Below are 12712 nucleotides of genomic sequence, written 5' to 3'. Positions count from 1 at the left end.
TCGGTGACCAGAAAGAATGAAATCTTGCCATTTGCAACAATGTGGATGGAACTAGAGGGTATTATGCTAAGCGAAATTAGTCAGTTACAGAAAGACAGATATCATATGATTTCACTCATATGTGGAACTTAAGAAACAAAACAGATGAACTTAAGGGAAGGGAAGGAAAAATAAGACAAAAACGGGGAGGCAAAGCCTAAGAGACTCTTAAATACAGAGAACTGAGGGTTGCTGGAGGGGAGGTGGGTGGGGGGCTGGGCTAAGTGGGAGATGGGCACTGAGGAGGGCCCTTGTTGGGATGAGCACTGGGTGTTATTCTGTAAGTGATGGATCACTAAATTCCACTCCTGAAATCATTATTACACTACGTGCTAAGTAACTTGGATTACAAAAAGAAAAAAAAAAAAAGACACGGGATGTTTGCAGAGTGCTGGCACAGGGGATGGGCACCACGGGCTTCTAGAGGAGTCAGAGGTGTCCCCGGGCTGAGGTGATATGGCAGACAGCATCTGAACTGGGCAGAAAGAGATGAGCAGGATTCGGACAAAGATTCTTTGCTTGACTGCACTTTAGTCAGGCTCCCGAACCTTCTCCTGGGCCCATCTGTGTACTTCTTGCAAAATCCAGGTTTAGCAAGAACTTTGCTAAGTTAGTTTTGCCAGAACCCCCACCTTCCACCTCTGGTAGCTAACCCATCCTCCACCGTCTCCCAGGTGGCTCCTGGGCACCCTGGCCTGCCTCCCAGCAAGAATCCTGTTAGCTCAGTTGGCTAGAATGCCCCAGTACCCCTGATGTTCCTTCTTAGTGACTTTCCACCCACTGACCCCCCCACCCCATCCTCCTCCTTGGCGACCAATTCCCTCTTGCGATGTTATATTCAGAGTTGAGCCCCATCTCTCCTACCGATGCAAAATCCCACTGCAGTGGTCCCCAAACCTGCCATGGTGGTCCCGAATAAAGTCCACCCTACCACCTTTAACAAGCAGTTTAACTTTAATAAGTTAAACATCAATTTAGTTTTGAATTTTTAACACTGCATTTTTATTTCCTTAACAAGTCCGGTTTCCAGTGAGCCCACCACTGTCCTTTCAAACCAGCGACCGTTCTGAGGCTGGACTATGGCCTAGAAACAGGGATACTATCCCGAGTTGTCCTTGGAAGTTAGGGGGACCTGCTAGCTCTTTATTTTGAGACAGCACACTTGCTTTTTTTTTTTTTTTTTTTACCTTGGGAGGAGGCTCTGATGAGCTGGGGATACTGGCTCCTGGCCAGAGCTGTAATAATCTTTTAGAACCTTTTATAAAAACACTATAAAGGAAGCAGTCGCAGAGGGCTAAACAATAGCACGTTTTAAAAATAAACACCCAAGGGCAAAAGACTCCTGCGAGGGCTCACTGATTAAGCTACCACCCACTGGAGAACAAAGTTTTCGTGACAATCTCTCCCCACCTTGTCATTAAGGTGTCAAAATTAACTCCATTATTGGAAGGTGTTTTTGGTCTGGCATTTGTGGGCACTTCACAATTGGGAATGGTCACAACATCCAAGAAACTCACTGCTGCATGGGAGTTAAAACCCTCTTATGCCGAGGACTCCTACCCCTCTATCACCAGCATGGAGAACAACAGCACAGGCTCCAGTCGCAGCCCAGGCTTTTCCTCCCAGACTCCTGTTTCTCCATCTATAAAAATGCAGCTTTTCAATGCCTCTACCTCCTACAGGGTAATTGCGAGGAGCAAAGTGGACAACCACATCTTGCACGGCTGCCGTGAAAATTAGAAACAGTACGTATAACCTACCTGGTACAGTGCCTGGAACTTAATCTGCACTCAGTAGACAGCCTCCACTGTTGCTAAATGAAAAATGATCAATCTGAGGGGCGGGGCTAATCAAATGGAAGGCACTTAGCAAGAGTTAGCTCACGCATTCCCTCACTTTCTCCAGAATCCTTCTGTATTCCTTCATCACACGGGTGCAAAAGAGCACCCACCAGGCCATTTCACACTCTGGTATAACCTCCAAGGACACTGATGATCAACTGGAAGATCTTCACCCTGGCTGAAGAGACCGTGTCCCCAGGGAGACCGCCTGCCCAGCCCAGCCGGGGCTACCGTCCTGCTTAGTAGTGCTCCAGGCCCATCCCCCGGGAGCAGACTGAGCTCCCTGCCACGCTTGGTGGGCTCCTCCCTCTGCCTGACTGCCGTCCCCTACTCCTCACTTGTCTACTTTCAAGTCTTTTCCTTGGGGTCCTTCCCTGAGTTATCAGGCTAAACCAGCCTCCTCTGTTTTCCTCATCTGACACCCTGCTCACATCACCTTTCACAATTTTTGTCACTGGGCTCATTATTTATTTACACACCGTCTTTTGCACTAGAGTGAGCTCCATGGAGGGCAGGAGACCCAGAGAGCTGCGTGTTCACCAAAGCGTAGCCAGTGCCCAGCACGTAGGAGGAGCTTGATAAACGTGTTGGTTGAATGAGTAACCTAGTTAGGTATGGTTGCCTGCCCCAGACCCCTCTCCCTGGTCCCTGGACAGCAGAATGTCCCAGAATGGAATGCTGTACCAGTCCCTGGTGCTGCCCTTATGATCTGTGTGATCTTGGAACAGTCCTTGGAACTGCTCTCATCTCTGAAAATGGACATAAGGTCCCACCTCCCTTCCTATTTCTTTGGGTTGCTACGAGGATTAAATGAACAAATTCATTCCCCAGGGTAAACAAGACAGGCTATGATCTCGCTTTGTTATTCCAGGACGCAGGGCCATCTCTGCAGCCTGGATTAATCCTCCTGGGCTGTGACAGGGGCAGAGAAGAGGCAGAGGGGGCATATAAAATATATTTCTGTGCACGCCTTGCCCATGACATCTATTTTTCTAAGACGCATCAATACAAAGAACTCCCTGAAGATAGGTTACATCACCACCCTAGACTACTCTGTGAAGTTAACAAGGTAAACTGGCCCTCGGTCAGAACCAACTAAAGGTCACTTTTGCAGCCTCCGTCAGGAGGTCCACATTTGATGTTTAAAATGTGTCACGAAGCAGCATGCTGGTCTCCTGGTCTTCAGCCATCCAGGGGGCTGTTTCCAACATTTTTTATACCACAGACCTTGGTGCTGTTTGTAGTTGGGACCAGTTTTCCGGAAGACCTCACGAGCGTTTATAGGAGGCTTATGGTTCAGGAAGAGCATTAAACACATTTCAGAGGATCTGAGGGACTCAGCTATTCTCTTCAAAGTCCATACGAATGCTTTGACATCGGGACGGCTAACAGCTCCGTGAAAAGTCTCGTTTTTTTTTTTTAAACTACAACCTAATTATTATTGAGCTTTTTTTTTTTATAATTTTTTTTTTAACGTTTATTTTTTTTGAGACAGAGAGAGACAGAGCATGAACGGGGGAGGGGCAGAGAGAGAGGAAGACACAGAATCTGAAACAGGCTCCAGGCTCCGAGCTGTCAGCCCAGAGCCCGACGCGGGGCTCGAACCCACAGACCGCGAGATCGTGACCTGAGCCGAAGTCAGACGCTTAACCGACTGAGCCGCCCAGGCGCCCCTATTATTGAGCTTTTTGCTTCTCCTCCTTATAAAATTGGTAGTTCAGGATTCTGGGTATAAGCCACTTGCATGCTGGTGAACGTTACACCCTAGTGTCTTACAAAGGATAAGTCTTTTTATGTGTTTTCCTTTCCAGAATGAAATCCATCACGTGTACTTTCATCTGTGCGTCTCAACTCCAATAGCTTGTCATGCCAATGCCGGGACTTTCTAGAAACTTCTGACGGTAGCAGGCATGCCATGACACAGTACTACTATTTCCTTGTTTTACAGCTGAGTGTCCAGGTTGCACAGCTAGCAAATGGCAGAGCCAGGATTCACATCGAGGCAGTCTGGTATGCTTAACCACTAGACTCTCCTGCCCCTCTAAGATCGGTACTCACAGACTTCTTTGTTTGACCACACTTTGTCAGGCTCCTGAACCTCTACGCCCATCTGTGTATTTTCCTGCAAAATCTAGTTTTCATAAGAACTGTGCTAAGTCGGTTTAACCAGAATCCTCATATCTGATCACTCTCCATACCTGATCAGGCTCCCCCCCCCCCCCCCCTCCCCGGCCTGTCTGCAGCAAGAATCCTACTAGGTTGGTTCAGCTAGAATCCCCCTTACCCCTGATGTTTCCTCCTCATAAATTTCCATCCACTGATCCCCCTACCCTGCTCCTTGGCTATCAATTCTCACTTGCTGTTAGAGTTGAGCCCCATCTCTCTCCCCCACTGCGAAATTGGACCACACAGGGTCCCCACCTATCATGATGGCCCCGAATAAAGTCTGCCTTACTACCTTTAACACGTGTCACTGTGTTTTGTTTTGTTTTGTTTTTTAATACTTTCCCACCTGATGCTTGATCAGGGTGTTCTTTTGCAGAGAACAACACTTCTGGCTGTCACTCCCTTCCCCGTGCCTAGACAGACCCCTGACGAAGCACCTGCTCACCTTGCCAATCCACTCCTCTTCCTCGTGTGCCCAGCATTCTGCTCAAAGCCTCACTGTCCTGGCAACGGGCCATGCAAGCTGCTGTCTTCTTCTGCCTGGAGCCCCTACCCCCTTCAGTGGATTCTTATCTTTCCTTCAAAACTCCACCCCAGTGTCCTCATTCTCCCAAAGCACTTAGCATACCAGATTACAATGTAGTCACTCTCCCTTGCTGGAACAGGACTTATCTGTATCATGTGTGCCTAGCACAGAGCCTCGGACATTGAAGACGGACGGACGGACAGATGGACGGACAGACGGATGGATGGAAAGAAGGAAGGAAGGAAGGAAGGGAGGGAGGGAGGGAGGGAGGGAGGGAGGGAGGGAGGGGTGGAATCCCAGGTCCACGCATTCAACATATAGGAGGCTTCTTAGAATCCCTGCATGGTTTTTCACTCCTTCTTTTAAGAAACAAAATCAGGTTGGGGCGCCTGGGTGGCTCCGTTGTTTAAGTGTCCGACTTTGGCTTAGGTCACGATCTCACAGTTTGTGGGTTCGAGCCCCACGTCGGGCTCTGTGCTGACAGCTCGGAGCCTGGAGCCTGCTTCAAATTCTGTGTCTCCTCCTCTCTCTGCCCCTCCCATGCTCATGCTCTGTCTCTCAATAATAAATAAACGTAAAAAAAATTAAAAAAAAAACCAACAGGTTAACTTAGAGTTGAGTGGAGCTGTGAGCCAGTGTAGTAACAGCAGAGGCAGAAGTCAAAAGCTCATTCATGGTTGATTCTCCAGCTTCACTAGCTCAGAATTAGACTGACACAGCTTGCATGTTTCATTTTATTATTGTAGCAAATGGCATGCTCATTGTGGGGACTCCATTCCTTATACATCAGGTGCCCCTTTCTTCTTTGCAGAGAAGGCAATGGAGACATCAAATTAATATAGTAAGTCCTCTGGCTTCAGTAGCTGTGCTCTAACTCAACATGAATTTCCTGATGATCTTAGGAAAATGCTTAATTCGTGTGTACAAACCTACTTAGTTCATCTTATTTTCTCGGTTCCCTAACAAGGCTTGGGAAGGTTAAAAAAAAAGCACTTAAATTCAGGCAGAATCCAGTGGTTACAGATGTTGCAAATGAGGCAAGTTCATTCGTGGCCTGTATGGTTTGGGGCTACGACCTTGCCTTCCCCAGCATGGAACTGTAAGTTTAAAGGGCACCCTGAAATGGCAATTTTCTAGAGATGAAACTAAGAAGCCACCAATGGTTCCAAAAGAGCACCCATACTCCCTGCACTCACACCAGCAGAAGCTGACATTAAATGCTCTTAGGTCCCCAACGGCAAGCTGTACAACCAAGTGACATGTGCATTTTCCACTCCTCCACCTTCTTGGCCACAAGGGAACTCACAGACCTGGCCAGAAGTCCCAGGATGCATGAACGGGTGAGTGGCAGGAACCCCACCCTCTCACGGGTGTGGTTTTCTGTTTACCTGTTTTCACGCAGGCGGGGTTAACAAATGTTGAATTTAATCAAACCCCGTTTCAGGGAGGGGGGGACATGGCCTGGTTCTTTCCACCAGAGGACATAGGATAGTACCCAGATTCACAGCTGCTTACGAGTAAATGAATACATCGCCTAAAAAAAAAAAAATGCCTTCCCCAGCCCACCCGAACCAACGTGTTCTCTCCTGCAAAGCCTGAATTTCAAAAATAGGCATCTCTGGGGCACCTGGGTGGCTCAGTCGGTTGAGCGTCCAACTTCGGCTCAGGTCTGGATCTTACAGCTTTTGAGTTCGAGACCCCATCGGGCTCTGTGCTGACGGCTTACAGCCTGGAGCCTGTTTCAGATTCTGTGTCTCACGGCCTCTCTCTCTGCCCCTAATTCACTCGCGCTCCGCCTCTCTCCCTCAAAAATGAATAAACATTTAAAAAAATTTTTTTAAATAGTCATCTCCAAAAACCTTGACTGACTTCACTTACCCTGCTCCCGGCTCCATGCCTCACTGCCTCTTCAGGGAATTTCACTCACTGATTGATAGTATTTGCTTGCCATGCTGGTTTATCTTGCCACCAGGATTCCACCTCAACTCCACTGTACCTTGAGAGTTAGAATCTCGCCTTATCCTTTATCTTGGCCAGCTGCTGGCTGGCCTCCTGTTATTGCAAATAAATGCGTTTTTGGCACACAGCCATGCCCATCACTTACATATTGTTGAGGGGTGATTTTCCGTGGCAGCCACTTGGGAAGCTGGACAGAGAATATGTGGCTCGAAAAGCTTAAAATATTATCTGGCCTTTTACCAAAAAAAGTGTGCAGATCCCTACTTGCTGCGTATTTTACATCTGACTGCTGTTTAATAAATATTGTTTATATCGAAACTTCTATAAGGTTTTTTTTTTTTTCTTGGTTAAAACGTAGTGGAAAACTTTAGGCCTTAGAGCGGAGATCAAGCCCTAAAAATTTGAAGTCCTGATGTATAGGGGCTGCTGGAGTGACAACCATTTAAAGTTTGAAACAAGTTTTGTTTTTTTTTGTTTTTTTTTTTTTTAATCACTGAAGGGTGGAGTCTTCCGTTTATCCTTGAAGAATCTTCCCACAGATGTAAATCCAATCCTCAACCAGCACTCTTGTCAAAAGGGGAAGGTTCATCGACATACAGAATGCAGGTGCTCTCTACCAAAGTCTCATGTTTGGTACATAATTTGTCCAAGAGGTGAAATCAGTGCTAAGACCCAGAGACTCAGTGGTTTGGGATGGAGGGAAAGGAGGGAGTTTTCTTGGCTTGGTATAAATTTGCAACGTACTGGACTGCAACCCCACAGGACAAAGTACAGTGTGGGTGCTTCCGAGGAGCCAACATTTGGGGGAAATCCAGAGTACGGTGCCACAGGAACAGGCAGGAGTAAGCATCTTGCTCTCAGGACAGACTGCACCGGCAGCGGCATGGACTCAACACAGCCCAACCCGGACAGACTCCCACGTCCTGCAGGTTGGGTGGGTAAGCCCCAACCCAGCAGGTGCGGATGCTATCCATTCTGGAGTGAGTGTCCTGATGGGGCCCACAAGGCAAATCACCCCTTTGCACCCACAACGAGGGTTTCCACTTGGTTTGCTTCCGGGCTTGGGCAGGCAGACCTATGTGATGGTGAAATTCTTCCTTCTCAAAGCCTCATGTCAGGGGATGGCAATGCCTGGAACATCATGTGGAGGGACGGGCTGGCGGCTGAGCAAAGGGGCAGACCTCTTAAGGCCTCCCTCTTAAGGGACAGGCTGGATGGCACTGTTGGTGCTTCACCTACTTTCATTCCCCAAACTTCCATAAAGCTTTGTCCCAAGGAACAGCCTGTGAAGAATTCTCATTCCTATCTTAGGAGAGAGGAGCAAAAGGAGAGTTCCTCAGGGTCAGAGGTGTGGCCGCAGTCACTGGAGACACCAGAGGAGGCAGCTGTGACCGGCAGAACACTTCTGGCCCAGTGGTGGCGGCCAAGAGGCTGCAGTGGAAAGGATGGGGGTCTCATCCTGAGCACAGCTAAGGTGCCATCTTGGAATGATGCTCAGGGAAACCCTGGGAGATGGGTTGAGGGGCCGTTCCCTTTCCTGCGATGGTCATGGGAGGCCTAGGTCATCATGATCTGTGTATTCAAGAAAATGTGCCCTGAATTTAAACTCACTGGTGGTGAGACCTGGACCAGGACTTTCCAGAACCACAATTCTCTTGCTAATTCCCCAGTGGTTTGATACAAGCACAGCTTAGAAACCTAAACGTTAAGGGGGCCCAAACAGATATTCTGCACACCCGCAGGAGCATGATCCTCAGAATGTCAATTACAGGAAGGATTCTGTTAGTGCCTACACTGCCTGTCTCTAAAAATGCCTTGAGATTACATCTACTGTGCCTTTTCTCTTTTTTTCCTGTTTTAACTAAATTCTAGACATTCTGTCATTCTATCCCTGCATAATTCCATATGCATTAAAAAGGAAATTTTCTTACATAACTAAAATGCCGTTATCACCACTAACAAAATTATCAATAATTTCTTGGTACCATCTAAGCCTATATTCAAATTTCCCCGATTAATGTGACATGTTACCCTCATTCATCACATGAAAAAGGATGCTTCTGTTTAAAAAGAAACAGCTATGAACTATTTTTATGTCAGTGGAGGCTTTCATGGCAGAGGGTTTTTTTTTTTTTTTTTTTTAATTTTCGTACATGTTAATCCATCAAGAGAGTTTCCTTTATGCAGAAGCACAGATTACTAATCGTAGGTCTCAATTTTGTTTCTCCCTCTAATGTGTGTGTCCTTAGGACATCCATTTAACTCTCCCCAGCTTCCAACAAGCATCTTTCTTTGTCCTAATAAGTGTATAAAATAAGCTAATGGTCTGCTGCATTTATAAAGGCTTCTGAAATGTGAAAACTGTTCTTCCTGTGCATTTCCACAGCCATCCTCCACTCCTGGCTCTGTGCTGAACTGGGGAGGCAGAGGACCACCGCAGGGTTTGGAGAAAGGACCACGCACCACGGAAAAGGTGGTGCAGAGCTACAGGTGCTGGGAACAGAGCTGTGGGACACAGAGCAGAACCCATCCCACTCTGGGAGACAGTGGGAGAGGGGGAAAAGGAGAGAAGGAGAGGGAGAGAGAGAGGGAGGAAGAGTGAAAGAAAATGCAAAACCAACCAAACAAAAATAACAAACAAAAGGGTGCCTGGGTGGCTCAGTTGGTTAAGCATCTGACTTTGGCTCAGGTCACGATCTCCAGGTTCTTGAGTTCAAGCCCCGCCTCAGGCTCTGTGCTGACAGCTCGGAGCCTGGAGCCTGCTTCACATTCTGTGTCTGCCTCTCTCTCTGACCCTCCCCCGCTCATGTTCTGTCTCTCAAATATAAGAAATAAAACAAAAAAAATAAGTTTTTAAGAAAACAAACACGTATTCACCTTGAAAATGTAAAGGAAGGGCAATGAGTCATGTTTTCTTACTATCCATATCTAACTGCTATTAACTATTTGGTTTTCATCCCAACTTTTAAAAATGCACATAAATTTTAATAAAATTTGGATTGTATACAACATCCTATTGTGTAATTTGTTTTATTTTCCTATTTTACACCGTGTTAGAACATATCCACATGTCATTAAATGTTTCCAAGACAAGGTTTTTAATAGTTGCAGACTCATAGCTTAGGTGTATAACTTCCAGTGAGCCTACTTATAATTTACCACCATTATAAAAGTAATGCTTTTATGAACATCCTTGTACCTAAATCTTTGAACATATCTGATTATTTACAAGAAATTCTGAGAAGCAGAATTACAAAGTAGAGAGATCAGAACATGTTCCAAGTTGCCCCCCACCAAATTTGTTCCAAACTGAAAATGTATGAATGAGCCTGTTTTCCCACAACCTTGCCCGCGCTAGTCATATTACCTTAATCTGACAATTTAAAACATGAATATGAGATCACTGTTCCCATCCTGCTTTGTTCATGTCCCTTGAATCTTCTGACTATTTTGTTGCTCTGGACAACAGAATGGGGTAGCGGTTCTGCGCTCTTTTGCTCTTAATTGCCAGCGTTTGGTAAAGGAAAAATGTAGAAATGTTAAGGGGGCGCCTGGGAGGCTCAGTTGGTTAAATGTCCGACTTTGGCTCAGGTCATGATCTCAAGGTTCCTGAGTTCAAGCCCTGCTTTGGGCTCTGTGTTGACAGCTCAGAGCCTGGAGCCTGCTTCAGATTCTATGTCTCCCTCTCTCTCTGCCCCTCCCTGCTTGTGCTCTCTCAAAAATAGACAAACATTTAAAAACATTTTTTTTTTTAATGTCCGGACCTGTGATACAGCTTGAAAAAGCAGCTGGGCTACGTGGTGAGCAAAGTGCTGAGGGTTGCAAATTATTTTCCTAGATTATCTGCAAAGCTGAGCTAGCACACAAAACAGCCCGACTGCAAAAATACCACTAGATGTTGACTGCCAAAACTGATACATATTTCAAACATCACATATTATACTAGTATATTCACACATGTATTTTTACCTCTTCTTCTGAAACCCGGTTTAACACACGAGTTTTGGATTTGCTGCCGAATTTGGATCAACTTTCCATACATTCCTCCACAGACCCAAGTTTTAAGTGGTATTGATCATCAAGTGATTTATGTACCTTGTACAAGTGCATGCCAAGTATAGTATTATATGTTTAACTGTGAATGTTTTTCTTGGGAGAGAGTCCAAAGCTCTCATCATCTTTTCAAAGGAGCCTCAGAAGAGATTTAGAATTTTGAGGCTGAGAAAATTCTAAGGGGTGATAAAGGCAACATCTACTGGGCCAGCAGGTAAATGAGCGCCATGGACAAGGTGTCAGATGATAGGGTAGGGGGGCCGCGGTATCCTCAAACGTATTAGCTTCAAACTAAATAGAGTAGCTGTCTCTTAGCTCCAGATCACTGTTGGTCTTGGGGCGGGGGGGGGGGGGGGGGAGGGGGGTACATGGGTTCAGTGTTTTGTGATCTTAATTCTTTTCAGAGGAAGCCAGAAATCCAGATGCCTACATGAAATCTTGCAAGTTTCAGATGCTCACACTAACTTAAAGTGGAACAGATGAACAATACATGGTACAACACACTGGCCTGCTGATTTGGCCCTCAGGCTGCAGGGCCTAAAAGAAGCCGGGCGTTTCAAAACACAATTAAACACGTACATACAAATAATTAAACGCTCTTTTTAGGCTGGTAATAAGCCAAGAACACCCAGACCAGGAGATTCTAATGTGACTGGAGTTTGGCACTTGAAAAGTTCAAAAGCCAGATCTATAGCTGGGCACAGCAGATCCTGCCCCCTGCCCCCACCCAAGGCTAACATCCAGGGCTCCCCATAGATAAAAGCCCCAGGTCGTCGTAGTGGCAGTGGGGAAAAATGTTCTGGAAAAGGACACGTCAAGATTCCTAACTGTGCGGTTACATAAAACCTGAGTTTTTTTAAGCAGACAATACTAGTGAGGGGCGGGCCACATTTTACCTATTGCCAGAACGAAGGTAAGTACAAGAGACTCTGGAATGCACTGAGAAGCTCATCGCACCCACACAAATGACATTTCTGTAAGCCAAATCACTCTCCACCTCCAGCGGGAAGCCTGCTCTTTAGAGGGACCTTGCAAGAGAATGGCCACTAAGGGAGAAAGCATTTCCAAAGCCAACTGTGTCACAAGTTCAGATGTGAAAATGCCAGGCTGTTAAAATGCGGTGCAAACCCATAATGAAACGTTTTCCGCAGCACGCGGCTGTGAGTTTTCAAGGGCAGGTATGCGGAGGAGTAGAAGCCCAGCGGGGAAGGCGGAGAGACTCCAAGGGCAGCTGCCCAGGGTGGGTGGGGGGGCTAGGACGGCTGCAGGTGGGAAACAGATGAGTGAACTACCGAAAACAATTTCAAAACTGACAACCACATTTCGCCTGGGGACAATGGTTGACATTTCAGTGGCCAAATATGGTGTTTTTTTTGTTTTGTTTTGTTTTTGTTTTACTCCTGTGTCCTGGATAGAGTGTTATTTATAGTATGTTTGAAAATGGCATCTCGCGGGGCACCTGGGTGGCTTAGGCGGTTGAGCGTCTGACTTCGGCTCAGATCATGATCTCACGGTTCGTTGAGTTCAAGCCCCACAATGGGCTCTCTGCTGTTGGGCCAGAGCTCGTTTTGTATCCTCTGTCCCCCTCTCTCTCCCTGCCCCTCCCCCGCTCACCCTCTCTCTCAAAAATAATGAATAAACATTAAAAAAAAAAAGAAAAGAAAAAAGAAAATGGCATCTTCCTCACAAGACACCACATGGCTGGCCAACTGAAGTTGTGAGCTATGGTGGACAGCGCCCTAGGTAGAGCAGTGGCACTTTGCGTAATGAAATATTCCCACTCAAGCCAATATATACTTTCCAAGTAAGCAGAGAGAGAGAGAGAGAGCGTGTGTGATGCGTGAGATACATCAAATGCATTTCAATTTTTTTCATAATTAGAAAAGCACAACTTAAGAGACAGATCCTTAAATAACCACAGAGAACCATCAGTTTTCTCAAGGTACCTGTAATCATGCTGGATATAATTAACGGCAAAATGATGAGTTTCAGCATCCTCATTAGAATTTCCCCGGGAAAAGCAAAGTAGAACTTCTCCAGACTAGACAGCTTGCTGTATTCTCGAGCCAAGACGCCGATGGCAATCCCTAAGAGAAACAAGATCAGAAAAAAGAAAAGAGGAATAGCA

At 46.3% G+C, this 12712-nt stretch overlaps 1 protein-coding gene across 2 annotated transcripts in view; it reads right to left on the bottom strand.

The window, feature by feature from the left end:
* SLC1A1 (solute carrier family 1 member 1) overlaps positions 1 to 12712 on the bottom strand; it is an 83511-nt gene that overhangs the window by 30091 nt on the left and 40708 nt on the right. For both annotated transcript variants that reach the window (XM_027041133.2, XM_053205330.1), the window contains exon 2: positions 12531 to 12671. In XM_027041133.2, coding sequence (XP_026896934.1) covers positions 12531 to 12671 — 141 coding nt within the window. The remainder of the gene's footprint in view (positions 1 to 12530; positions 12672 to 12712) is intronic.

This window comes from Acinonyx jubatus, chromosome D4, assembly GCF_027475565.1.
Source record: "Acinonyx jubatus isolate Ajub_Pintada_27869175 chromosome D4, VMU_Ajub_asm_v1.0, whole genome shotgun sequence".
Classification (NCBI taxonomy): Eukaryota; Metazoa; Chordata; class Mammalia; order Carnivora; family Felidae; genus Acinonyx; species Acinonyx jubatus.
The sequence above is the reverse complement of the archived record's forward strand: the minus strand, read 5'-3'. Positions and strand labels throughout refer to the sequence as shown.